The sequence below is a fragment of the Trachurus japonicus genome, chromosome 16, assembly GCF_045865225.1.
Source record: "Trachurus japonicus isolate A0001 chromosome 16, Traja_1.0".
Taxonomy (NCBI): Eukaryota; Metazoa; Chordata; class Actinopteri; order Carangiformes; family Carangidae; genus Trachurus; species Trachurus japonicus.
In genome coordinates, this window is record NC_140922.1 from 32,344,563 (window position 1) to 32,372,177 (window position 27,615).

The window sequence follows — 27,615 nt, forward strand, 5'->3', positions numbered from 1 at the left end:
CGGTTCGTTGCCATCACTACCAACCTCCACATCAGTGATCCACAGGATGATGCAGCCAACGATGAAAAAAGGAGCACAGAGGAGTACGACATACTTCATCGTGTCAGACCTCTCCTCGACATGCTGAGGAATCGCTGCATGAGCAACTACCAGCCGAAGCAGCATGTGTCAGTGGATGAGAGGATGGTTGCCACCAAGGCAAGACTGGCAATCAAACAGTACATGAAAGCGAAGCCCACCAAGTGGGGACTGAAATTTTTTGTTTTGGCTGATGTAAACGGGTACACTGTTGACCTTAGGCTGTACACAGGAAAGTCGAGGTTTTCTTCAGGGAAGGGGCTGTCGTTTGACGTCGTTGCATCACTGGTGAACAAAGACTACCTCGGTTCAGGTTATATCGTCTACTGTGACAACTTCTACACCAGCCCTGCCCTCTTCCAACACCTGAGAGAGCAGGGATTTGGTGCATGTGGCACCTACAGGCAGGGCAGAGTGGGAGTTCCATCGACACAGGAAAATGCCCTGCACAAAAATTCCCCAAGAGGCTCCATTCGGTGGATCAGGGACGGGTACCTTTTGTATGTCAAGTGGATGGACACACGTGAGGTCTCCCTCTGTACCACTGTGCACTCTGTCTACAGCGGGGACACAGTGCTACGCTGGAAAAAGAGTGAAGATGGCCATCTGGAGAGGGTCCCTATCCCCCGACCGACAGCTGTGATGGAGTACAATAAGTACATGGGGGGAGTGGACACATCGGACCAGATGCTGGGAACAAATTCCGTCCATCGCAAAACCAGAAGATGGAACATGACGGTCTTCCAGCATCTTCTGGACATTGCTGTGACAAACAGCTTTATAATCCACAAGGAGCTGTGCAGCAGCAGGCAGCAGAAACCCCAGACGCGCCAGGCCTTCCAGGAGGAGCTTGCTGCTCAGCTGATCGGTGTTCCCCTGGCCAACAGCCCTGAGCCCCCAAGTCAAGGGCACTTTCCTGTCCCCACTTGTGCTGGTGATATGGAGAAGAGGAAGAGGGCAAGCATGGGGAGGAAGCAGTGCTCTGTCTGCAAAAAAAGCACTCCATGGAAGTGTCAGCAGTGCAATGTAGGCCTCTGCCTACAGCTGGACAGGAACTGCTTCCTGCACTACCACCAGGCTTAAAAACGCCTGGACTAATTTGAAAAAAAGAGGCCTAAAATAAATAACTGCTGGGCCAAAGTTCACATGCTTGTTGTTTTTTTTTGTTTACAGTTTATTGTTCATGTTGCACTTTCAAATTATTTTATTCATGAATATTCTGAGTTCCTTTTTCAGTAAAAATCTCTAAAAATTCAATTCCGTTTTTTGTGTTTTTCTGTTATTACATCCTGTTATAACACCTTTATGATACAGTAAAGCAAAACAACTGCCAGATGTTGAAAGAAGAAGTAGTCCTGAAAAAAGGGACAAAAGCACATAGTCATAGCAGATTGTATGACACTTTTACAGCTATAAAAACAAAATAATTCCAGGCGGACTGTTTAATATTATAGGGGTTAAAGGGTTAACAGACAACAGTCTCTGCAACTGTGTGTGCACTGTGGCCTAGAGGCAGAGTGGAAGTCTAATGACCATGAGGTTGTGGGTTCGATTCTGACCTTGGTCAAACATTTGTATGGTGATCACTGCTTGCACTATTTGCTAATTCTGCAACAGCGTTCAGTTGCTGTCAGCAGTCACACCATTTCCATTCTTGGAAATGCTTTTTCTAGTTAGTGTGACTGCTGAAGCAGTCACACTATTGTTCTTCTGTTTGGCCATTTTCTTCCGCCTTTTTACGGTCTTCTTCTAGTCCTTCATACTTTGTGCTATTTCAACAATTCATATATCAAAACGTGCAGCTTCTTTTGAACTTTATCGGCATTACTTTTCTCTTTTTAACTATTTATACTTTTTCAAATATTTAACTTTTTCTGATTTTTTTCAGCTTTATAATGTGTGTGTATTGCGTCTAACGAGCAGAGCCAGAGTGGTGTCAGAGTGGAGAGAGGCAAAAAAACATTCTAGAGTTTTTCTGGCTAAACTGTCAGCATGGCCACAAATTAAACTCTAGACAAATTATTTTCTCCAGTTTTGTAGCCACACTTGTCTTCTGGCTAAAATTCTGGTCAAAAATGCAAAGAGACTTAGATAATAATTTTAAATATTTTTTAAATGCAGCCAGGGAGCTCTCTGCTCTCATTAAGCTCAATGCATTTTTTTCACATCAGCAGGAGAAGGAGCTCAACTTTGTAACTTGCTGTTAAGTGCTTTTTAATTCATTTGAATTCACCAAAAAATAGTCACAGGTCACAAAAAAGTCCTCTTCTTACTTGGTGTGGCTAATTTATATTAATTTATTTTTGTTTTAAGCATCATTGAAAAATCTCACATTCATCAAAGTCTCAACCTCTCTTCTTGACAGCTCCTCTGTAGTGTAGGGGTTAGGGTAACTGCCTGCCAACCCTAAGGTCACTGGTTCGAATCCAAGGGAAGAATTCTTGTTATGTTATGTTCAATTCTGCTCTCCTCCCCCGCCTTCAATTGGTTACAGGTGTTTGTTATCTCCTTGATTACTCGTACCAGTTTGCAGCACATCATCACATTACAATGAATGACAACAGTCTTGAAAGCAGTGTGCTCTCTGTAGCCGAGTGGCAGAGTAAAGGTTTAGTGATCATATGGTCACGGGTTCGATTCCTGCCTCAGTCATTTCACATCATTGCTTGACTTTTGATTCCAATTATTCAGCTGTCATTGGACAGTCTTTGATTCCTCATAGTATAAAGCTCATTGTAACTCAGGTTCTCTGTGGCCATATGGTTAGTGTGTTAGGTGTTGTGCTATTTCAACAATTCATATATCAAAACGTGCAGCTTTTTTTGAACTTTATCGGCGTTACTTTTCTCTTTTTAACTATTTATACTTTTTAAAATATTTAACTTTTTCTGCAAATTAAACTCTAGACAAATTATTTTCTCCAGTTTTGTAGCCACACTTGTCTTCTGGCTAAAATTCTGGTCAAAAATGCAAAGAGACTTAGATAATAATTTTAAATATTTTTTAAATGCAGCCAGGGAGCTCTCTGCTCTCATTCAGCCCAATGCTGAGAATTCTCCACAACTCTGTCTGAAACATGCTAATGTCTGTGCTCTCTGTGGCGAAGTGGCAGAGTAAAGGTTTATTGATCATGAGGTCATGGGTTCGATTCCTTACTTTTTTTTTTAAGCAGAAGCCAGTGATCCTCTTATCAAAGGTTTTCTTTACCCCTCACATACTGTCTCTGTCTGTAGCCTAGTGGTTAGCTTGCTGGTCTGGAGACCTGAAGGTTGCTGGTTCAATTCTTGCCTCAACAACAATTATAGTGAATTATTTTCCCAGTTGTCCTCTGTTGACTTCTGATAACTTGCTTCATGTTGAAACTGCTGCTCTCAGCCTGAAATTCACAGAAATTTTCATTCTAAGTCATTCAAGCTTGACTCTCAAGCTTTCTTGATGTTGACAGTGTGCAGATCATTAACAGACAACAGTCTCTGCAACTGTGTGTGCACCGTGGCCTAGAGGCAGAGTGGAAGTCTAATGACCATGAGGTTGTGGGTTCAATTCCGACCTTGGTCAAACATTTGTATGGTGATCACTGCTTGCACTATTTGCTAATTCTGCAACAGCGTTCAGTTGCTATCAGCAGTCACACCATTTCCATTCTTGGAAATGCTTTTTCTAGTTATTTTTCCACTTCCGGACGATTTTCGATTCGCTACTAGTCCTGCAACTCGAAGAGTTGCAGGACAAATTATATATCAAAACGTGCGGTTTGATCGGGATCGGGGTGCTATTACTTTTCTCAACTGTTTACGAATTTTTCGCGACGTAGTCGCGAAAAACTGCGCAAAAATTTTGCATGTAAGTCAATGGGACGGGCGAAAAAAAAAGACCGAAAAAGACCAATCATTGGAGTTTAACAAAAGTCTACTGCTCAGGCATACTTTCACCTAGAGACTCCATTTAAACTTTAAACAGTAGACACAAGTCTTGTGTATTGTCGTATTACTCCACGTTTTGATAGGTCATATAGTTTTTGATCAATCCCTGATCAATGACCATGATCATTTTTGGAGAAATTATGAGTTTATAATGGGTGTGTATTGCATGGAATGTTCGTGTCAGAGTGCGTGACATCATCGGTTAGAGTGGGAGAGAGTGAAGAAACATTCTGTATTTTTTCTGGATAAATTGCCACCACGGCCACAATTTACACTCTACAGACATAATTTTTTCAGAATTTGTAAGACAAACTTGTTATCTCTCATGTCATGTGCTCAAAATATCAGAGAGACTTACAGAATTGACAGAATCAGCCTCTGAGTGCGGCCACGTCTGTCTCTGCTCCTCATTGAGTCCAATACAAATATTTTCTGAGAGGAGCAGAACGGCCTGATGTTTTAAAACTGCCAGCGTCGCCAAAATATTTACTGTAGAAACACCAAATCGTACCGAAATTTTCAGTAAGTCCTTAGAGCAACGTTGATCTGTGTTTTGTTCTGATAGGAGTTACCGTTTTGTCATGCTAAGCCTAATTGTGAGGCCGGTTTAGAGGCAGAAAATGGCTGTTTTTCTCCACGTTTCTGTCTGTCTCAGCCTGCGGGGGCCCCTATCGCCGTGGTAACCTCTTTGATCCTCAGGCCAGAGCTCGTTAACTTCATAAACAATCCACCTGGCGCTCGTTTAAATGTTTATAAACACAGACACAGCTAAATCAGACTGACACAGGATGCAGCTACTAACTAACTATGTGACAAGTCAGTCACACACACACACACAGACTCTAGAGCCAGCTTCATGTGATTACAGTCACACACACACACACACACACACACACACACACACACACACACACACACACACACACACACACACACACACACACACACACACACACACACACACACACACACACACAGGTAACCTAATGTGGTTACAGCTCCTCCATATCAGTGCTTATAGAAAGATGATCATGTGTCTGTCTGATCAGCTCTGTCTTGACCTTAAGATCGTGGGTTTGATTCCCATGTTGACAGAGATGGCACAACCCGCAGTAGCTCCCGTGGCCCATTCAAAATTTCCCGAGAGGAAATTTTCTAGTTTCTGTTGCTATTGTACGGCACCTTGTAACTTGTTTTTGAAAGGTGCTATATAAATAAAGTTATTATTATTATTCTTGTCATACCTTGCATCTACACTAAATCAGCTCTTGGTGCTTTTAGTTTCCATGGTCCTACTATCTACAATAATTTACCACTGGGGATCAGGTCTACGATCATCTTTAAAAACTTACCTCTTTGCACAAGCCTATAACTGACTAATTGGGATTAAAGGAAAATGTGTATTTAATTGCAAGGTCTTTAACAGTAAGATGAAGTCAGTTTCATTTTCATTTCTTGAATGGGGTAAGAAAAAAAACAGGCTTCAGGCTTGTCATAATGACAAGAACACTCTGGTCCACAAGACTCCTCTGTGTTGCTGTCAGTGAAAGGTATTACCAAGGAAAGAAGAAAGAAGATTCATTTTCCTGACCCTCGGACTGAAGGTAAATTAATTTTGCATTTACATTAACTAGTAATAAACATTTTTCTTCTAAAATAATTTCATGTTTTTCCTCTTCTGAAAATGAAAAACCCACTTAAGCTTGATGAATCGCAGGCTGCTTTTATTTAATGCATCCTATACCAAATAAAATTTGTTAATGGACATTTTGGTGTAGGGAAAGATTCATGACGAAGACATGTAATAGAAGACAAAAAACTGTGGGTCAACCTCTCTGGGATAATTAAATCCAGTTAAGACTAAAATGAGTCTTCACAAATATGAAGGTGGGTTTTAAATGTCATTAAGGCTTTCCTTAATATAGGCTAATGACTTAATATCACATAACATTCTACGTTCAGTTTCCCTTACAGTAACTGCCCTTAACTAACCTTATGAACAGTTTGCAACATTTGAATGGCACAGACGGGCTTTAGCAATATGGACATAATTTGCCGCTTAAAGTGTGTTTTGGACCTTTTTGTCTATTGGGTTGTACATTGGCTCTTTGTGTGAGTGGTATGGTAGTATCAGGTGAGGAGCTGACACCACTTGTCTGTCTTCATTCCTTCATGACCTCACAAAAGAGTTATGTTACCAGGCCCATTTAAAGCCATGTAGCTCAGAGAAACCAGTTTTAGCAATACCTGCACTGGGTGTGGAGCAGCTAACCCAGCCCCTTAAAGAGATGAGGAACCTTTCAGGCTGAAGCTGAAAACAGGTTAAACAATGTACAGTACAGGGAAAAAATGTGTTTGTGAACATGAAAGCATTTTAATGCATCCACAGACTATGATGATTGTCTGGTCAAACAAGATGATCCTTTACCCAATAGGACCAAGTGTCCTCTTTCACTGTATTATAATTATCATTGAGTTATATGTGTGTTGCTGTCATTTCAGGATGTTGCTCTGTGCCTGTTTGATGCTCATGGTGGTTTCAGATCTTGGTTTCTGTTTGGATGAAGCAGACTTGGACCTAAAGTGGGAAAACTGGAAGATCATGCATCAAAAAGAATATGTATGTACTGTATACTCTATGTGGCTGGTGTAGATTAACTATGAGCCTTTTCCTTTTGTAGACATTTCTACATGTCAAGAAAGTACACGAGATGAGTAACATTAATGAGGATTCACTTTAGGCATGCCACTTCCAATGCTCTGATTGGTTGATTCTTGGTTCCTTCCACCCTCATATCAGAGCGTCTCTCACAATAGGCACGACTGCCATTACAACGTCTGCATTAGGAACGTAGGGATTTATGTAGGAAAAGATTTGAATAAAGTGGTGTCATAAGAAACGTGTCCCACCCAAATTCAAAATATTTCTAATCTCTATAAGGTTATGGGGTAAATATCATATTCTAATGTTCATATTATATCAGTGGTTATTTTGGTACATTAATGAATGCACCTTTGTTCCTTTACAGGCCCAGATGTGTCAAAGTTTTTGGATGTGTTTTTCGTTTTTATTGTTTGTTTTGGGTTCTTTCTTCTCATTAGGGCCGCGGGCAATCGCACCGGGCACTGGTCCCAACAGCTATGAAATAGCTGCAGGGACCAGTGCCCGGGCGAAGCCCGGGCACTACTGTTATTGTGTGGATTTTTTCTTCTTATTATTAGTGTGACTGCTGAAGCAGTCACACTATTGTTCTTCTGTTTGGCCATTTTCTTCCGCCTTTTTACGGTCTTCTTCTAGTCCTTCATACTTTGTGCTATTTCAACAATTTATATATCAAAACGTGCAGCTTTTTTTGAACTTTATCGGCATTACTTTTCTCTTTTTAACTATTTATACTTTTTCAAATATTTAACTTTTTCACAAAAAATCTCACATTCATCAAAGTCTCAACCTCTCTTCTTCACGACTCCACTGTAGTGTAGGGGTTAGGGTAACTGCCTGCCAACCCTAAGGTCACTGGTTTGAATCCAAGGGAAGAACTTTTGTTATGTTATGTTGAATTCTGCTCTCCTCCCCCGCCTTCAATTGGTTACAGGTGTTTGTTATCTCCTTGATTACTCGTACCAGTTTGCAGCACATCATCACATTACAATGAATGACAACAGTCTTGAAAGCAGTGTGCTCTCTGTAGCCGAGTGGCAGAGTAAAGGTTTAGTGATCATATGGTCATGGGTTCGATTCCTGCCTCAGTCTTTTCACTTCATTGCTTGACTTTTGATTCCAATTATTCAGCTGTCATTGGACAGTCTTTGATTCCTCATAGTATAAAGCTCATTGTAACTCAGGTTCTCTGTGGCCATATGGTTAGTGCTCAGCCTGAAATTCACAGACATTTTCATTCTAAGTCATTCAAGCTTGACTCTCAAGCTTTCTTGATGTTGACAGTGTGCAGATCATTAACAGACAACAGTCTCTGCAACTGTGTGTGCACTGTGGCCTAGAGGCAGAGTGGAAGTCTAATGACCATGAGGATGTGGGTTCGATTCTGACCTTGGTCAAACATTTGTATGGTGATCACAGCTTGCACTATTTGCTAATTCTGCAACAGCGTTCAGTTGCTGTCAGCAGTCACACCATTTCCATTCTTGGAAATGCGTTTTCTAGTTAGTGTGAATGCTGGAAGCATTCACAGTATTGTTATTCTGTTCGGCCATTTTGTTTCTTTAAACTTATTATTATTATTATTATTCTGAGTCTTCTTCCCTTTTTCTGTGTTTAACTACTTCTTCATACTTTGTGCTATTTCAACAATTCATATATCAAAACGTGCAGCTTTTTCAGGACATTTATGCTATTATTTTTCTCTTTCATACTATTTATACTTTTTAAAATATTTAACTTTTTCTGCAATTTTTTTCCCATAGGAATACATTGAAACAGTCGTCAAACTCTTCAAATCTTCTGCTTCATTCAGCCTCTAATAGCTTCAGCATACTTTCAGCTACAGACTTCATTCAACTTTTAAACTGTTCACAAACCTTTCAACTATTCAGCTATATCTCAGCTTATTGATATCTTCAACAGTTTCAGATATATGTATAGTTTTAAAATCATTAAAATTTCGGACAAAATTCAGATTTAACATGAAAGTCAATGGGACGGAATGTTCGGACGTTGGCAGTTGGTAGAGTGACAGAGGGTCTAAAAATCCTCTCACATTTTTCTCTCTATCCTGCCAGCACGGCCACAGATTACACTCTACACACATAATTTCGGGCATGCTTGTAGACAAGCTCATCCTTGATCTCTTCATGTGCTCAAAAAACCAGAGAGACGAACACAATTTAAACTGGGAGCCTCTGAGTGCAGCCATTTCCCTCTCTCCTCCCATTGACTCCCATTCAAAAGTAGGCGCTGATTTTCTAAACGTCCCAAAGTTTCCAACCTGCGACCCAATCAACAATTTTTACTCTAGAAACACCAAAGTGACATGGACGCGTTCAGCAAGGTCTTATGGTTCGGAAAATGTAAACCTTTTGCTCGTACTAAGTACAGATTTGTCGTACATTAGATCTGTTTGAGGGTGTCACAGAGCAGTTAAAGCCTATGGTTAAAGCTGCCACCATACCTTAAAGCCACCAGCCAACAGTTACATGGTAACCTCAACATGGCAACCTCACCATGGTAACCTCACCATGGCAACGTCACCATGGCAACGCACACACATTCTCTCTATTTGACTGTCTGTCGGTCACACACACAAATGGACACACACTGACCATACACACATATCCAACACACACACACACACACACACACACACACACACACGGACACACACACACACACACACACGGACACACACTGACCATACACACATATCCAACACACACACACACACACACACACACACACACACACACACACACACACACACACACACACACACACACACACGGACACACACTGACCATACACACATATCCAACACACATATAATTTTTATTAGAGTAATTTGAGTGTACTTAAAATGTTAATTTTTCTTTCACCACAATCTTCAACAATTCAAATAATTTCCAACCACCTAGATATTGTTTAATCTATATTAGTAATAGTCCAACAATGTATTCATGCTGTCATGTTTAAATATATTTGAGTAGACTTCAGCTTTTCCATTTCTTTATGCTAATCTTCAACAATTTAAATAATTTCCAATCATTTCATACAAAATAAATCTCCTTCTTACAGGTTCCATTTGTTAATCTATTTTCACTTATTACTTTAGCCATGTTAGCACTTGTTTATCTGTTTTCTGTAGCAGTGCTTTTTGCAGCTGACTGCAGACTCCTCAACTGTTAGACTTAATAATGCAGGATTTTCCAACACATTCCTCTGCCTTTTCAACATTTCTACTGCTTTTAGACTAAACACACATTTATTACACTTAAACCTAAACAATTCAGGATTTTTTCCATCACGTCATGTCAATCAGCTTCCTGCTTACATGTTCCTTCTTTTTAATCTATTCTCACTTGTTGCTTCAGCTATGTTACTGCTGGTTCATCAGTTTTCCTTGCTGTGGCTAGCTGCAGATTTCAACTCTTCAACTGTTAAACATCTTCAACATGCAGGATTTTAACATTTTCTTCTCCTTTTTTTTTTTTTTTTTTTTACATTTCTACTGCTTTTTGTCCTTAAAAAGGCATTAATCTTCAAGTTAAATGTTTCAGCTTCAACGTTAGACTTTTTCAACAGTTCTTCAGCTAATTCAACTTTGTTTCAATGATTTCTTCAGCTTATTCAGCATTGCTTCAGCAATAGCGTTCAGCTGCTTACAGCATTCACACGCATTTTCTGCAGGAAATGCTTTCTTTTTCTAGTTAGTGTGACTGCTGAAGCAGTCACACTATTGTTCTTCTGTTTGGCCATTTTCTTCCGCCTTTTTACGGTCTTCTTCTAGTCCTTCATACTTTGTGCTATTTCAACAATTCATATATCAAAACGTGCAGCTTTTTTTGAACTTTATCGGCATTACTTTTCTCTTTTTAACTATTTATACTTTTTCAAATATTTAACTTTTTCACAAAAAATCTCACATTCATCAAAGTCTCAACCTCTCTTCTTCACAACTCCACTGTAGTGTAGGGGTTAGGGTAGATGTCTGCCAACCCTCAGGTCTCTGGTTCGAATCCAAGGGAAGAACTCTTGTTATGTTATGTTGAATTCTGCTCTCCTCCCCCGCCTTCAATTGGTTACAGGTGTTTGTTATCTCCTTGATTACTCACACCAGTTTGCAGCACATCATCACATTACAATGAATGACAACAGTTTTGAAAGCAGTGTGCTCTCTCTAGCCGAGTGGCAGAGTAAAGGTTTAGTGATCATATGGTCGTGGGTTCGATTCCTGCCTCAGTCTTTTCACTTCATTGCTTGACTTTTGATTCCAATTATTCAGCTATCATTGGACAGTCTTTGATTCCTCATAGTATAAAGCTCATTGTAACTCAGGTTCTCTGTGGCCATATGGTTAGTGCTCAGCCTGAAATTCACAGACATTTTCATTCTAAGTCATTCAAGCTTGACTCTCAAGCTTTCTTGATGTTGACAGTGTGCAGATCATTAACAGACAACAGTCTCTGCAACTGTGTGTGCACTGTGGCCTAGAGGCAGAGTGGAAGTCTAATGACCATGAGGATGTGGGTTCGATTCTGACCTTGGTCAAACATTTGTATGGTGATCACAGCTTGCACTATTTGCTAATTCTGCAACAGCGTTCAGTTGCTGTCAGCAGTCACACCATTTCCATTCTTGGAAATGCTTTTTCTAGTTATTATTAGTGTGACTGCTGAAGCAGTCACACTATTGTTCTTCTGTTTGGCCATTTTCTTCCGCCTTTTTACGGTCTTCTTCTAGTCCTTCATACTTTGTGCTATTTCAACAATTCATATATCAAAACGTGCAGCTTTTTTTGAACTTTATCGGCATTACTTTTCTCTTTTTAACTATTTATACTTTTTCAAATATTTAACTTTTTCACAAAAAATCTCACATTCATCAAAGTCTCAACCTCTCTTCTTCACAACTCCACTGTAGTGTAGGGGTTAGGGTGGATGCCTGCCAACCCTAAGGTCACTGGTTCAAATCCAAGGGAAGAACTCTTGTTATGTTATGTTGAATTCTGCTCTCCTCCACTGCCTTCAATTGGTTACAGGTGTTTGTTATCTCCTTGATTACTCGTACCAGTTTGCAGCACATCATCACATTACAATGAATGACAACAGTTTTGAAAGCAGTGTGCTCTCTGTAGCCGAGTGGCAGAGTAAAGGCTTAGTGATCATATGGTCATGGGTTCGATTCCTGCCTCAGTCTTTTCACTTCATTGCTTGACTTTTGATTCCAATTATTCAGCTGTCATTGGACAGTCTTTGATTCCTCATAAAGCTCATTGTAACTCAGGTTCTCTGTGGCCATATGGTTAGTGTGTTAGGTGTTGTGCTATTTCAACAATTCATATATCAAAACGTGCAGCTTTTTTTGAACTTTATCGGCATTACTTTTCTCTTTTTAACTATTTATACTTTTTCAAATATTTAACTTTTTCTGCAAATTAAACTCTAGACAAATTATTTTCTCCAGTTTTGTAGCCACACTTGTCTTCTGGCTAAAATTCTGGTCAAAAATGCAAAGAGACTTAGATAATAATTTAAAATATTTTTTAAATGCAGCCAGGGAGCTCTCTGCTCTCATTCAGCCCAATGCTGAGAGTTCTCCACAACTCTGTCTGTAGTCCAGTTGGTTACAGGTGTTTGTTAAGAGACGCATTAATTGCTTCTGCCACCGTTTGCAGCACATCATCACATTACAATGGCAACATGCTTATGTCTGTGCTCTCTGTGGCGAAGTCGCAGAGTAAAGGTTTATTGATCATGAGGTCATGGGTTCGATTCCTTACTCTTTTTTTTAAGCAGAAGCCAGTGATCCTCTTATCAAAGGTTTTCTTTACCCCTCACATACTGTCTCTGTCTGTAGCCTAGTGGTTAGCTTGCTGGTCTGGAGACCTGAAGGTTGCTGGTTCAAATCTTGCCTCAACAACAATTATAGTGAATTATTTTCCCAGTCGTCCTCTGTTGACTTCTGATAACTTGCTTCATGTTGAAACTGCTGCTCTCAGCCTGAAATTCACAGAAATTTTCATTCTAAGTCATTCAAGCTTGACTCTCAAGCTTTCTTGATGTTGACAGTGTGCAGATCATTAACAGACAACAGTCTCTGCAACTGTGTGTGCACCGTGGCCTAGAGGCAGAGTGGAAGTCTAATGACCATGAGGTTGTGGGTTCGATTCCGACCTTGGTCAAACATTTGTATGGTGATCACTGCTTGCACTATTTGCTAATTCTGCAACATCGTTCAGTTGCTATCAGCAGTCACACCATTTCCATTCTTGGAAATGCTTTTTCTAGTTAGTGTGACTGCTGAAGCAGTCACACTATTGTTCTTCTGTTTGGCCATTTTCTTCCGCCTTTTTACGGTCTTCTTCTAGTCCTTCATACTTTGTGCTATTTCAACAATTCATATATCAAAACGTGCAGCTTTTTTTGAACTTTATCGGCATTACTTTTCTCTTTTTAACTATTTATACTTTTTCAAATATTTAACTTTTTCACAAAAAATCTCACATTCATCAAAGTCTCAACCTCTCTTCTTCACAACTCCACTGTAGTGTAGGGGGTAGGGTAACTGCTTGCCAACCCTAAGGTCACTGGTTCGAATCCAAGGGAAGAACTCTTGTTATGTTGTGTTGAATTCTGCTCTCCTCCACCGCCTTCAATTGGTTACAGGTGTTTGTTATCTCCTTGATTACTCGTACCAGTTTGCAGCACATCATCACATTACAATGAATGACAACAGTCTTGAAAGCAGTGTGCTCTCTGTAGCCGAGTGGCAGAGTAAAGGTTTAGTGATCATATGGTCATGGGTTCGATTCCTGCCTCAGTCTTTTCACTTCATTGCTTGACTTTTGATTCCAATTATTCAGCTGTCATTGGACAGTCTTTGATTCCTCATAGTATAAAGCTCATTGTAACTCAGGTTCTCTGTGGCCATATGGTTAGTGCTCAGCCTGAAATTCACAGACATTTTCATTCTAAGTCATTCAAGCTTGACTCTCAAGCTTTCTTGATGTTGACAGTGTGCAGATCATCAACAGACAACAGTCTCTGCAACTGTGTGTGCACTGTGGCCTAGAGGCAGAGTGGAAGTCTAATGACCATGAGGATGTGGGTTCGATTCTGACCTTGGTCAAACATTTGTATGGTGATCACTGCTTGCACTATTTGCTAATTCTGCAACAGCGTTCAGTTGCTGTCAGCAGTCACACCATTTCCATTCTTGGAAATGCTTTTTCTAGTTAGTGTGACTGCTGAAGCAGTCACACTATTGTTCTTCTGTTTGGCCATTTTCTTCCGCCTTTTTACGGTCTTCTTCTAGTCCTTCATACTTTGTGCTATTTCAACAATTTATATATCAAAACGTGCAGCTTTTTTTGAACTTTATCGGCATTACTTTTCTCTTTTTAACTATTTATACTTTTTCAAATATTTAACTTTTTCACAAAAAATCTCACATTCATCAAAGTCTCAACCTCTCTTCTTCACGACTCCACTGTAGTGTAGGGGTTAGGGTAACTGCCTGCCAACCCTAAGGTCACTGGTTCGAATCCAAGGGAAGAACTTTTGTTATGTTATGTTGAATTCTGCTCTCCTCCCCCGCCTTCAATTGGTTACAGGTGTTTGTTATCTCCTTGATTACTCGTACCAGTTTGCAGCACATCATCACATTACAATGAATGACAACAGTCTTGAAAGCAGTGTGCTCTCTGTAGCCGAGTGGCAGAGTAAAGGTTTAGTGATCATATGGTCATGGGTTCGATTCCTGCCTCAGTCTTTTCACTTCATTGCTTGACTTTTGATTCCAATTATTCAGCTGTCATTGGACAGTCTTTGATTCCTCATAGTATAAAGCTCATTGTAACTCAGGTTCTCTGTGGCCATATGGTTAGTGCTCAGCCTGAAATTCACAGACATTTTCATTCTAAGTCATTCAAGCTTGACTCTCAAGCTTTCTTGATGTTGACAGTGTGCAGATCATTAACAGACAACAGTCTCTGCAACTGTGTGTGCACTGTGGCCTAGAGGCAGAGTGGAAGTCTAATGACCATGAGGATGTGGGTTCGATTCTGACCTTGGTCAAACATTTGTATGGTGATCACAGCTTGCACTATTTGCTAATTCTGCAACAGCGTTCAGTTGCTGTCAGCAGTCACACCATTTCCATTCTTGGAAATGCTTTTTCTAGTTATTTTTCCACTTCCGGCCGACTTTCGGTCCGCTACTAGTCCTGCAACTCGAAGAGTTGCAGGACATATTATATATCAAAACGTGCGGCTTGATCGGGATCGCTGTGCTATTACTTTTCTCAACAGTGTACGAATATTTCGCGACGTAAGTCGCGATTTACTGCGCAAAATTTTTGCATGTAAGTCAATGGGACGGGCGGGAAAAAAAGACCAATCATTGGAGTTTAACAAACGTCTACTGCTCAGGCATACTTTCACCTAGAGACTCCATTTAAACTTTAAACAGTAGACACAAGTCTTGTGTATTGTCGTATTACTCCACGTTTTGATAGGTCATATAGTTTTTGATCAATCCCTGATCAATGACCATGATCATTTTTGGAGAAATTATGAGATTATAATGGGTGTGTATTGGACAGAATGTTCGTGTCAGAGTGCGTGACATCATCGGTTAGAGTGGGAGAGAGTGAAGAAACATTCTGTATTTTTTCTGGATAAACTGTGACCACGGCCACAATTTACACTCTACAGACATAATTTTTTCAGAATTTGTAAGACAAACTTGTTATCTCTCATGTCATGTGCTCAAAATATCAGAGAGACTTACAGAATTGACAGAATCAGCCTCTGTGTGCGGCCACGTCTGTCTCTGCTCCTCATTGAGTCCAATACAAATATTTTCTGAGAGGAGCAGAACGGCCTGATGTTTTAAAACTGCCAGCGTCGCCAAAATACTTACTGTAGAAACACCAAATCGTACCGAAATTTTCAGTAAGTCCTTAGAGCAACGTTGATCTGTGTTTTGTTCTGATAGGAGTTACCGTTTTCTCATGCTAGGCCTAATTGTGAGACCGGTTTAGAGGCAGAAAATGGCTCTGTTTCTCCACGTTTCTGTCTGTCTCAGCCTGCGGGGGCCCCTATCGCCGTGGTAACCTCTTTGATCCTCAGGCCAGGGCTCGTTAACTTCATAAACAATCCACCTGGCGCTCGTTTAAATGTTTATAAACACAGACACAGCTAAATCAGACTGACACAGGATGCAGCTACTAACTAACTATGTGTCAAGTCAGTCACACACACACAGACTCTAGAGCCAGCTTCATGTGATTACAGTCACACACACACACACACACACAAACACACAAACACACACACACCTCCATGTGATTAAAACACAGTTAACGTGCAACAGAATTTAAACTTAAACCATGATTTCATCTGGTTTTAAAGTTAAACCTTGTTGGTGTCACACACACACACACACACACACACACACACACACACACACACACACACACACACACACACACACACACACACACACACACACACACACACACACACACACACACACACACACACACAGGTAACCTAATGTGGTTACAGCTCCTCCATATCAGTGCTTATAGAAAGATGATCATGACTGTCTGATCAGCTCTGTCTTGCGCTTAAGATCGTGGGTTTGATTCCCATGTTGACAGAGATGGCAAAATCGGCAGTAGCCCCGCGGCCCATTCAAAATTTCCCGAGAGGAAATTTTCTAGTTTATTAAATATGATCAATTTAGTTCAGTTTTTTTCCTCATGCATGCGGCTATGTACAAAAGCACAGAGCACAAAATTAAATCTGTTACTTCTTCCAGCAACTTGTGGAGCAGTTCACCTCTAGTAGCATAGCACTGCAGGGGCCATCTCAGCCGTGGCATAAAGATGCAATATGTACATTTTTGTAATCACTTAAAAGCCAATGTAGCATTAGCAGCTACTCAGCTTTGAAGATGAAATTTTGTTTTTGTTGTTGCAAAAATGGGAGTGCAATGTAAATTTTGTTATTTGCTATGTCCATTAATGTCCAAACATTGTGACTTCACACATTAAGTGCGCATTACAAAAGTGAGTTGTTTACCTTATGATGCATGAAGTCTACCCCTCCATAGGGTGATGATGAAGAGTACAGGAAGGACACCTGGAAGAAGAACATGCGTATAATTGATGTCCACAACCAACAGGCAGAACGGGGGAAATACTCCTACAAACTTGGGATGCACATCCACGGGGACATGGTCAGTCTGGACATTTAAAGAATTTAGATTTTAAATGTTGATGTTATATCAGGTTAAGATGGCTGAGCTGGGTTACGATCGCTGCTTCAAGCTGATTCTCTCTTAACTTTGCATGACATTCAGAGACAAATGTGTATAACATTTTGATGACATGATGTTTTACATATAAGCGTCAGCCAAAGCAAGGATTTAACAAAAGTCACACCTGTGGGTCTGTCTGGAAGTCTGAAGCCAAATACTGGGGGGCAGTGCAGCACAACCTGAAGCACTTTGGGGAGAACACTAACAAATCAGTAAGTGGACTCTTCATACTAAGGCTTAATTTAGTTTCGTGTTGTAATGGTTCATCTGAGGGAGTTTTACATCTCAGAGAACCTGAAATGTAACTTAACATAATTTGTTCTCTTTGTCTCTGTACTCCAAAGCTTTACAATATAAAATGCTCATTGAAAGGACTACCTAAATGTATTGACTACCGTGAGAGAGGGATGGTGACTCCAGTCAAAGACCAGGTCAGAGGGCAGAGGGCAAGGACAATTATATAAATACCTGAGGCATCATGTTTGGTAATCTTCCATCACACTGTCTTCATTAAACTACTATTCTACACCTTGTAGGCATATTGTGGCTCCTGTTGGGCATTCAGTGCAGTAGGGGCCCTCGAGGGACAGTTGGCCAAGAATACAGGCCAGCTGCTGGACCTCAGTCCTCAAAACCTGGTGGACTGCAACCGAGAAAATGATGGATGCAATGGAGGACAAATGATGAAAGCCTTTGCATATGTGAAAAAACATGGTATAAACTCTGAGAAGGACTACCCATATAAGGCAAAGGTAATGTGTTAGTAGACATTGAACCAAATTTTCTATTCTTTCATGTCAACACCTATAACATATTTTGGTATATATACCAAACAAAATATGTATGTGTGTGTGTGTGTGCACAGAAAACCAGATAGACAGGAATAGTTGCTTATGCGTATAGCACCATCTGCTGGCACCCTCTGACTTATGCTACTTGTAGGCCATAATTCCATACACCCATCCTTTAAATGGGAGCAACTTTCACTGAGCAGGACAACACAGATCCATGCAAGCCAACATGTCAGACCTGTCTTGTCTCCATAGCAACAGTGCTGTCGCTACAAATCATCAGCCATCGCAGCCAGATGTAAATACTTTGGGAAGATTCCAGAGGGGGATGAATGTGCCCTGGCTAAAGCTTTGCATGACGTGGGTCCACTGTCTGTGGCAATTGACTCCAACCATACAAAGTTCCAGCTGTACAAGAGTGGTCAGTTCTCATTCTATGTGTTGTTAATCATGTTATTATATTATCTTGAATGTGGCATCATGTCATCTATCTGCACATGTCAGTGTTATGGTAAATTGTTTTATTCAGTGTTTCTACTAATTAAAATTCCCCAAGATCATTTACACTCCCTCCTACTGTATCTACATAGGTGTTTATTACAATGAAGATTGTGACAAGAACAAGTTGGATCATGCCATGGTGTTAGTTGGCTATGGGGAGACTGCAGAGGGAGAGAAATACTGGATTGTCAAGAACAGGTGAGACACATCACTTTTAGCCTATGAACAATTGCTAATGTAGCAGCTAAAATGGGATTTAATCTGTGGTGTAATGATGATCAACACATTATTCCCTGACAGCGTTGGCACAACTTGGGGCGAGGACGGTTACATCCGGGTTGCACGTGACCGTGACAACCATTGTGGTATTGCCAGTGATGCCAGGTACTCAATCATATGGAAAAAGGACAAATGAAGGGCTGATGAAGGGATCCTTCCTGCATCAGACTGCTATACACATATACCTAAGACCTCAGTCAATTGAAATTATTTGCTTTTTTTTTTTTTTTAAATAAAAGAAATGTCTTCAGGTAGCAGTGGTGTAAATTGTTTTTATTTGTAAAGCTACAGCATTTAAGTTCAAACATGCTCAGTGGAAATGTTACAGAAACACACTAAAGGATCTTTTTTTTTGCAGATTCTCACTGTGATTTCAAACAGTATGTGTGTGTTCATATGTATTTACCAAACAATTTGCGACTATGTGAATCATTTAAAGCAGAAGTAAGTGATATATTTGTGTTAATATAAGTCTTAAATAGTTATATCTTCCGACAGCAATCACTTACATAGAGTGTTTGGACTGAAACACGGGTCTCTCAGTCACTCTGCTCTGCTCTGAGCCGAAGAGAAAACATTTATCGTATCCTACAGTTTTTATCCAATGAGGAGAGAGAACGGCATGCAGGGCTGTGTGTGCAGCCAAGGGACGCTGTGAATGTGGCGACGTAGGGACGAGGACTGTTATGGTGCGTTCAAGGAAACTCGTATTTTTCCGACCGTGAAGTCGTACCAGTTCGATCTGGTACGAGTTCACCGGTCGGAAGTTACGAGTGGCCGTTATAGTGACTTTCACCGGTAAAACAGGTCGGAAAAACACGAGTGGGTTGCCTGAAACGCTACAAAGTCGTAAGTTGTGACTTGAAGCTGTAATTTACGATTTAAAAAGCCTGCCTGGAACGCAGCATTAGCGAAAACGACCGGACCACTTACTTCTGCTTTAAGTTGATCATGTCAAATAACCAGTAAAACCACCAGTCTGATGTGGTAAAATGTATTCTATGGAGACACGTAACTGATGAGATCACAACTTCTTATTAAACTAGTTTAAAGGGATATTTCAATGTTTTGGCAAATTCGCCTATTGCCATAATCCCGATCACATTCATTACCTTTAATTGTCGGTGCAAGCTGTTTTTAGATCAGCGGGGCAGAGATGTGAGCTCTGCACAACGCGTGGTATTTCTGGGCTTTCCCTCATTAAATACACAATCCAACAACTCAACTTCAAGACGCTCTGAAATAATCATGTAACATTATGAGACGGAGTTGTTTTCGAGGGAAATACATAACCAGAACTACATCCCAGACACGGCTGCTCAGCAGAGTGATTTCAAAAGCGAAAGTAGTTCTGAGTATTTGCTTCATGTGTCATAATGTTATATAATTATACGTTATCTCATAGTGTAGTGAATGTGCAGGTCACAACTTGTCCGTGAGAGCGTTTTGGAGTTGTTGGATTGTGTTTGCCGATCTAAAAGCTTGCACCGACAATTAAAGGTAACAAACCTAATTTGCCAAAATGTTATAAAATCCCTTTAAGCAGACAAAAGGTTCTGGGGCTGTCCCATTTCTCCACACTTGGCTCAGTGCGCTTGGTTACGCACACACTTTGGTGACGTTTTGCCGGCGGAACGTATATTTGCATATAGTGTGCAAGCATGGATTAAGTGGCCAAGCGTGTGGGGGGAGATTTAAAAGCAATCGGGACACACTTGACAAGTGCAGCCTGTGCTGTTGCGCACAGCACACTAGCACAACTACTACACACACACACACACAGCAACAGTTTTAATAAACGGTGCTGCTGGATCAGTCTCATCGACTCCTAAAGTGTCTCTATGCGCAAGATTCAAATCATAAATGTGTAAGCCCAACTCGGTAAGTAAATAAAACAAACAAGAAAAACGAAAATATAAAAGCATGAACAGAGCATGATGAATATAAAATATGACATTAAAAGGTCATAATTATTAGATAGAAAGTTAATTTCATTTTATTGAGATTAATTCAATCGCATTTCCTAAACGTGACTTGTGGCTCTGGGTGACGGCGGACTTCACCGTGGTGCATTGTGGGACTTATACTTGGCCAAAGACCGCTCGGATGCGGTCTTACCATAAGTGTGGGTAAAGTGCAAATCAAGCGCGCTGCACTTTCGGTCGTTGGAGAATCGGGACACACTTGCGCACTGACACTAGGCCCATGAACGCGCACGCCAAGTGCCCAAGTGTGTAAGTGTGATCGAGTGTGCATATTGGGACAGGCCCTCTGTGTTTTCAATATTAGATTTATTTAAAATGGGGGCATCTGCTGGTTGGTCCATGCCATTGCATATATGAACAAAATGACACTCCACATCAAACAACAATTGAGTAAATATTAATATTCATATAGAAGGGCCATAAATGAAGTGGAACAAGTAATCAATCTATTTAAAAAATTAAAATAAAATCATAAGATTTATTCTTTTAGACCCAAGACGCTCTGAAATAATCATGTAACATTATGAGACGGAGTTGTTTTCGAGGGAAATACATAACCAGAACTACATCCCAGACACGGCTGCTCAGCAGAGTGATTTCAAAAGCGAAAGTAGTTCTGAGTATTTGCTTCATGTGTCATAATGTTATATAATTATACGTTATCTCATAGTGTAGTGAATGTGCAGGTCACAACTTGTCCGTGAGAGCGTTTTGGAGTTGTTGGATTGTGTTTGCCGATCTAAAAGCTTGCACCGACAATTAAAGGTAACAAACCTAATTTGCCAAAATGTTGAAAAATCCCTTTAAGCAGACAAAAGGTTCTGGGGCTGTCCCATTTCTCCACACTTGGCTCAGTGCGCTTGGTTACGCACACACTTTGGTGACGTTTTGCCGGCGGAACGTATATTTGCATATAGTGTGCAAGCATGGATTAAGTGGCCAAGCGTGTGGGGGGAGATTTAAAAGCAATCGGGACACACTTGACAAGTGCAGCCTGTGCTGTTGCGCACAGCACACTAGCACAACTACTACACACACACACACACAGCAACAGTTTTAATAAACGGTGCTGCTGGATCAGTCTCATCGACTCCTAAAGTGTCTCTATGCGCAAGATTCAAATCATAAATGTGTAAGCCCAACTCGGTAAGTAAATAAAACAAACAAGAAAAACGAAAATATAAAAGCATGAACAGAGCATGATGAATATAAAATATGACATTAAAAGGTCATAATTATTAGATAGAAAGTTAATTTCATTTTATTGAGATTAATTCAATCGCATTTCCTAAACGTGACTTGTGGCTCTGGGTGACGGCGGACTTCACCGTGGTGCATTGTGGGACTTATACTTGGCCAAAGACCGCTCGGATGCGGTCTTACCATAAGTGTGGGTAAAGTGCAAATCAAGCGCGCTGCACTTTCGGTCGTTGGAGAATCGGGACACACTTGCGCACTGACACTAGGCCCATGAACGCGCACGCCAAGTGCCCAAGTGTGTAAGTGTGATCGAGTGTGCATATTGGGACAGGCCCTCTGTGTTTTCAATATTAGATTTATTTAAAATGGGGGCATCTGCTGGTTGGTCCATGCCATTGCATATATGAACAAAATGACACTCCACATCAAACAACAATTGAGTAAATATTAATATTCATATAGAAGGGCCATAAATGAAGTGGAACAAGTAATCAATCTATTTAAAAAATTAAAATAAAATCATAAGATTTATTCTTTTAGACCCAAAATATAAGGAAACTATAGGCCCAGGTTTAATTTGCCTGGAACTGTAATTTAAACAGATGTTGCTTATTGTATGACCATTTCTGAAATGGCTTTTCACTTACACAAATGTGAAGTTTGAACTGATTTTACAATGGATATAAAACAATAAAGCAAGTGGCAAGGCAAGGCAAATACAAATAAAATTGTACAGTCCATTTTTACAAACATTTTCTCTCAGAGGGCTTTACATAGCATCCTTACAACATCCTCTGCCCTTAGACCCTGACATCGACTGAAGAAAAACTCCCAAGAAAACCTTTAGCTGGGAAAAAGTGGAGGAACCTCAGGGTGAGCAACAGAGGCAAGTTCCCTCACCCAGGTCGTGCAGACGTGCAATAGGCTAGATGTTGTACAAACAAGAAAAGTGAACAACAGCTCTGTGGTAGAAAACATTTGGGAGATTATCAGATGACATTGGACAGGCTGGTTTGAGGTGACAGAAAAGCTAAGGAAACTCAGACAACCACTCTTTACAACTGTGGTGAGGCAACAGTGTCTAGCCCTGGTGAACCTACTTCATATCTCATGCAAACACACTGAGGAGTTGAAAGGTCCTGTCTTAATCCTGAAAGCAGGGTAGACCGGCTCAGTAAACTTGGTGTGGTAAGTGTGGATGTGGATCAGTTTGTCAGAGGGGATGGTGTAGAAAGACAGTGTGCCAGCATCCCAGTCGAGGTACACCCCAACTCTTCTAGACTGGCGTCTACGGAACGACAATGTTTCGTTTTTGTGCCGGACAGAAAAATCTTTACCAAAGCAGCTCAGACTCCAGGACTGATCGTTCTGCCCAAGACAGCAGTCGTCACTCTCCCCTCTCCTTCTGATCCCTTTGTATGTCACTCCTATGTAAACCTGTCCAACCCACTCAACTTCCCAGTAACAGCGACCAGTCAAACCATCTGTACACAGCAGCTGTTCCCAGTAGTCAAATCTGTCTGGATGATCAGGATACGGCTGCTCCTCCATCCCCATTGTAACTTTCCTGTTGCCCTCTGAGAGTATGAGTTTTCTGTGTGCTGTGTTTGGGTCCAGTGTGAGTTCATAGGCATCTGATGGAGAGAAAATATAACTTTATAAAGCTGTTTCTAAAATGACTAACACTTATCATGCTTATAAATTTACTTCTTCTTCTTCTTTTTAATTTTTTTTTTTACGTTGCTTAGAATTTGTTGTGAAATTAGTTGTACACCAGAATTAGTGCCTCACTGTTGTTTGCCTCTGCCAACCAGCCAAGCTGCAGGGAATATGGCAACAATCTCCCATACTGGAGATACAGCATCAAATAATGGCCAGACGCATTTTATGATACACCATGATAGCCCAGGTCCTTTGATCGTTTGGATATAATTCCATTTCATCCATGCAGACTAGGGGTGTCACGATTTCGATTTTTTATCGAATCAGGTCCTGATTTCGATTTTTTATCGAAATCGATCGAAATTACGTCATGGTCTCGAGCATCGAAGTCAAAGAGAGGATCCCCCCCCCCACCGCCCGCAAAGCTACAACTTCCTGTGACTGTGGGCCACTGCCAGTCTGATCAGGACCTGATCAGGTCCATCACAGCACGGCAGCTGCAGCACTGCCCTGCTGTCTGTCACATGACTCTCCGTATCAGCGCAATCTCGTTTACATTACATTAAGTCGACATCAGGCGATGACGCGACGGTAAATTAATGAAAATAAAATTATGATAATGTACAGATATAAATATATTTGTTTCAAATCCTTGGGGGCAATTTTGGCCCCTGGATCATGATTTTTGGGGGCATTTTTGGTAAAATTGTTACCTTTATATTGTAAATAAATTATTTAAATGTGACCATAGTGCCTAATGGGATACATTATGGAAATTGCATCACTTACGTATATGTAGCCCATCTTTTGAAATAAGATCTACTGTACAAAATTTGATGAATAAAACCAATGATCGTAGACTAGACTAGTCTGAAAATGGCTTAGGCCTCTGTGCTGTAAGAAGTTGAGTGTTCAAATGAAGTTCAAATTTTACAACAGCAATGTTCACATAGTAGCTATAGGTTGCTAACCAAGTCTAACTAACAAACAAACTATCAGACGGAAACCAGTTAATTAACATACGTGATGTGTAGGCTTTAAAGCTGAATGAGATCAAAGAAGGGTAAGGATGGGTCATCTGTGTGCATTTTATGAAAACATGTTGACAGTTGGTTCTCCATTGGCCATTGCAGGCCACCCCTCATCCAAACAATTTCCTAATTAAAAAAATTAATTGTGAACTATTTTCATCATCATCTCAAAAAAGCACACTTACACTTCCTAAGCCCAGGCGACATTGACTGAGAGATATCATGGTCCAATCTGGGGCAAAAACAAAGACCATTATCAAAAAATAACGTACAAACCCCACTGAGAGGAGGCAGCTGTAGGATTTATCTGCTCATACCTGAGTTTTTCCAATCTCCATTTTCGATCATCCCGTCCAGCAGAGAGAAGTTTCTCTCCAGAGTCTCCTGGATGGTTGTAGCTCAGGTCCAGCTCTCTCAGATGGGAGGGGTTGGAGCTCAGAGCTGAGGCCAAGGAAGCACAGCCTTCCTCTGTGATTAGACAGCCTGACAGCCTACACACACACACACACTTTGTGAGAGGCAAAAAAAAGCTTTCTAAGCCTGATAGATACACTCTCAACAAGCTAATTTACAAAGAGGTGTTTTGCCAGAAAAAATAGCACATTTGAAAAGATTTCTAATCTATTTAAACTTGACCTACAGAGGAAGTGGGAAATTCTTGCTCAGAAAATAAATATGCAAATAAGCATAAAGTTACTCTAATATTAGCCATTTTATTGATTTGTTTTTCCCCACACCTATCCCGTCCAATCCTGGCTTCAAATGCTCATCAGTCGAACAAAAACATGAATCCTGACCTCAAAGTTTCCAGTTTGCAGTGTGGACTCTGCAGTCCACCACAGAGCAGCTCCACTCCTGCATCCTGCAGGTCGTTGTTGCTCAGGTCCAGTTCTCTTAGTCTGGAGGACTGGGAACACAGAACTGAGGCCAGAGCTTCACAGCTTTTCTCTGACAGGTTACAGCAACTCAGCCTGAAGAAGGAGCACAAAAATTGTCAGATTTTTAAAAAAAAGAGTTATCTATGTAGTAGGGCTGTCCCGATTATCATATTTTGATAATCGAAGCTTCGCGGACATAAAATCGATTATCGGGGGGGGCGGAGGGGGGGTGCGATCGAAGCGGGAATAATGAAAGTAATGGCAAACAATCACTGCATATCTCCAAAATCAGGCAGGTTTCTAGGATGCCAAGTAGCCTAATCATTTTAATGTAACAATTGCCGATGAGAACAGGTGTCAAAAAGGAAAAAAAGGAACAAATAAAAAAAAATCGATCACAGACTTTCATGATCGATTACCATGGCAACGAACGAAGCTTCGAATTTTTTGGGTCAGCCCTACCATGTAGTTATTTTAACCTACAGAGCTTTAGTGCAGTCTTTGACGACTGGCAGTAGCTTCAGAAGTGCATCCTCTGTAGATGAATATTTCTTCAGGTCAAATACGTCCAGGTCTTTATCTGAAGACAGTAAGATGAAGACCAGAGCTGACCACTGAGCAGGAGACAGTTTATCTGTGGAGAGACGTCTTGAACTCAGGTATTGCTGGATCTCCTCCACTAGAGAACCATCATTGAGTTCATTCAGACAGTGGAACAGATTGATGCTTTTCTCTGGAGACAGATCTTCACTGATCTTCTTCTTGATGTACTTGATTGTTTCCTCATTGATCTGTGAACTGTTTACTGTCTTTGTCACCAGGCCACATAGGAGAGACTGATTGGTCTCCTGTGACAAACCCAAGAGGAAGCGGAGGAACAGGTCCAGGTGTCCGTTTGGACTCTGCAAGGCCTTGTCCACAGCACTCTGGTAAAATAATGTGGTTTTGTCTACAAACAGCCAGGACCACAGAGAGGGGTATTGCTCTTTTGACATTAGATTGACTCCAGAGTTGGCGAAGGTCAGATGGACATGAAGAGCAGCCAGAAACTCCTGAACACTCAGGTGGACAAAGCAGAACACCTTGTCCTGGTACAGGCCTCTCTCCTCATTAAAGATCTGTGTGAACACTCCTGAGTACACTGAGGCTGCTCTGATATCGATGCCACACTCTGTCAGGTCTGATTCATAAAAGATCAGGTTTCCTTTCTGCAGCTGCTCAAAAGCCAGTTTTGCCAGAGACTCAGTCATCTTCTTGGTTTCTGGACTCCAGTGTGGATCTGTTTCAGCTCCTCCATCGTACTTGACCTTCTTCAGTTTGGACTGCACCACCAGGAAGTGGATGTACATCTCAGTCAGGGTCTTGGGCAGCTCTCCTCCCTCTCTGGTCTTCAACAGCTCCTCCAGAACTGTAGCAGTGATCCAGCAGAAGACTGGGATGTGGCACATGATGTGGAGGCTTCGTGATGTCTTGATGTGGGAGATGATCTCTCTGGCTTGCTCCTCATCTCTGAACCTCTTCCTGAAGTACTCCTCCTTCTGTGGGTCAATGAACCCTCTGACCTCTGTCACCATGTCAACACACTCAGGAGGGATCTGATTGGCTGCTGCAGGTCGTGTGGTTATCCAGAGGCGAGCAGACGGAAGCAGGTTCCCCCTGATGAGGTTGGTCAGCAGCACGTTGACTGAGGTGGACTCTGTCACATCAGTCAGGATCTCAGTGCTGTGGAAGTCCAGAGGAAGTCGACACTCGTCCAGACCATCTAGGATGAAGACAACCTGGAACTGATCAAACCTGCAGATTCCTGCTTCTCTGGTTTCAGAGAAGAAGTGATGAACAAGTTCCACCAAGCTCAGCTTTTTCTCTTTCAGCACATTCAGCTCTCTGAAGGTGAAGGGAAATGTGAAGTGTATGTCCTGGTTGGTTTTGTCCTCAGCCCAGTCCAGAGTGAACTTCTGCGTTAAGACTGTTTTCCCAATGCCAGCCACTCCCTTTGTCATCACTGTTTTCATTGGTTCAACTTTTCCTGGTACAGGTTTAAAGATGTTCTCACATCTGATGGTTGTCTCTGGTTTGTCTGGTTTCCTGGATGCTGTTTCAATCAGTCGGATCTCATGTTCATCATTGACCTCTCCACTCCCTCCCTCTGTGATATAGAGCTCTGTGTATGTCTGGTTCAGAAATGTTGGTTTTCCTGCTTTTGCAATGCCCTCAAACACACACTCAAACTTCTTCTTCATGTTAGATTTGAGTTTACGTTGACAAACTGCAGCTTGTGAGCCTACAAA

General features: G+C 41.1%; 4 protein-coding genes across 5 annotated transcripts in view; 2 read left to right on the forward strand and 2 right to left on the reverse strand.

The window, feature by feature from the left end:
* LOC146972680 (uncharacterized) overlaps positions 1 to 27,615 on the forward strand; it is a 98,452-nt gene that overhangs the window by 34,567 nt on the left and 36,270 nt on the right. The gene's annotated exons all lie outside the window — the stretch shown is intronic.
* The window catches only part of LOC146972681 (NACHT, LRR and PYD domains-containing protein 3-like), a 57,417-nt gene that overhangs the window by 26,340 nt on the left and 3,462 nt on the right, over positions 1 to 27,615 (reverse strand). The window lies entirely within an intron of this gene.
* Positions 6,505 to 18,707, forward strand: LOC146972682 (cathepsin K-like). Its single transcript, XM_085802131.1, has 8 exons — positions 6,505 to 6,621; positions 16,794 to 16,934; positions 17,144 to 17,212; positions 17,345 to 17,431; positions 17,537 to 17,752; positions 18,047 to 18,212; positions 18,382 to 18,490; positions 18,593 to 18,707. The coding sequence occupies exons 1-8, from the start codon at positions 6,505 to 6,507 to the stop codon at positions 18,705 to 18,707; spliced, it is 1,020 nt and encodes a 339-aa protein (XP_085658257.1).
* LOC146972683 (NLR family CARD domain-containing protein 3-like) lies at positions 22,814 to 27,608 on the reverse strand. The gene is made up of 5 exons (XM_085803097.1): positions 25,811 to 27,608; positions 25,247 to 25,420; positions 24,767 to 24,940; positions 24,635 to 24,681; positions 22,814 to 23,390 (listed from the first exon to the last, which is right to left on the reverse strand). Exons 1-5 carry the CDS (start codon positions 27,565 to 27,567, stop codon positions 22,858 to 22,860), a joined length of 2,685 nt encoding a protein of 894 aa, XP_085659223.1. The 5' UTR covers positions 27,568 to 27,608; the 3' UTR covers positions 22,814 to 22,857.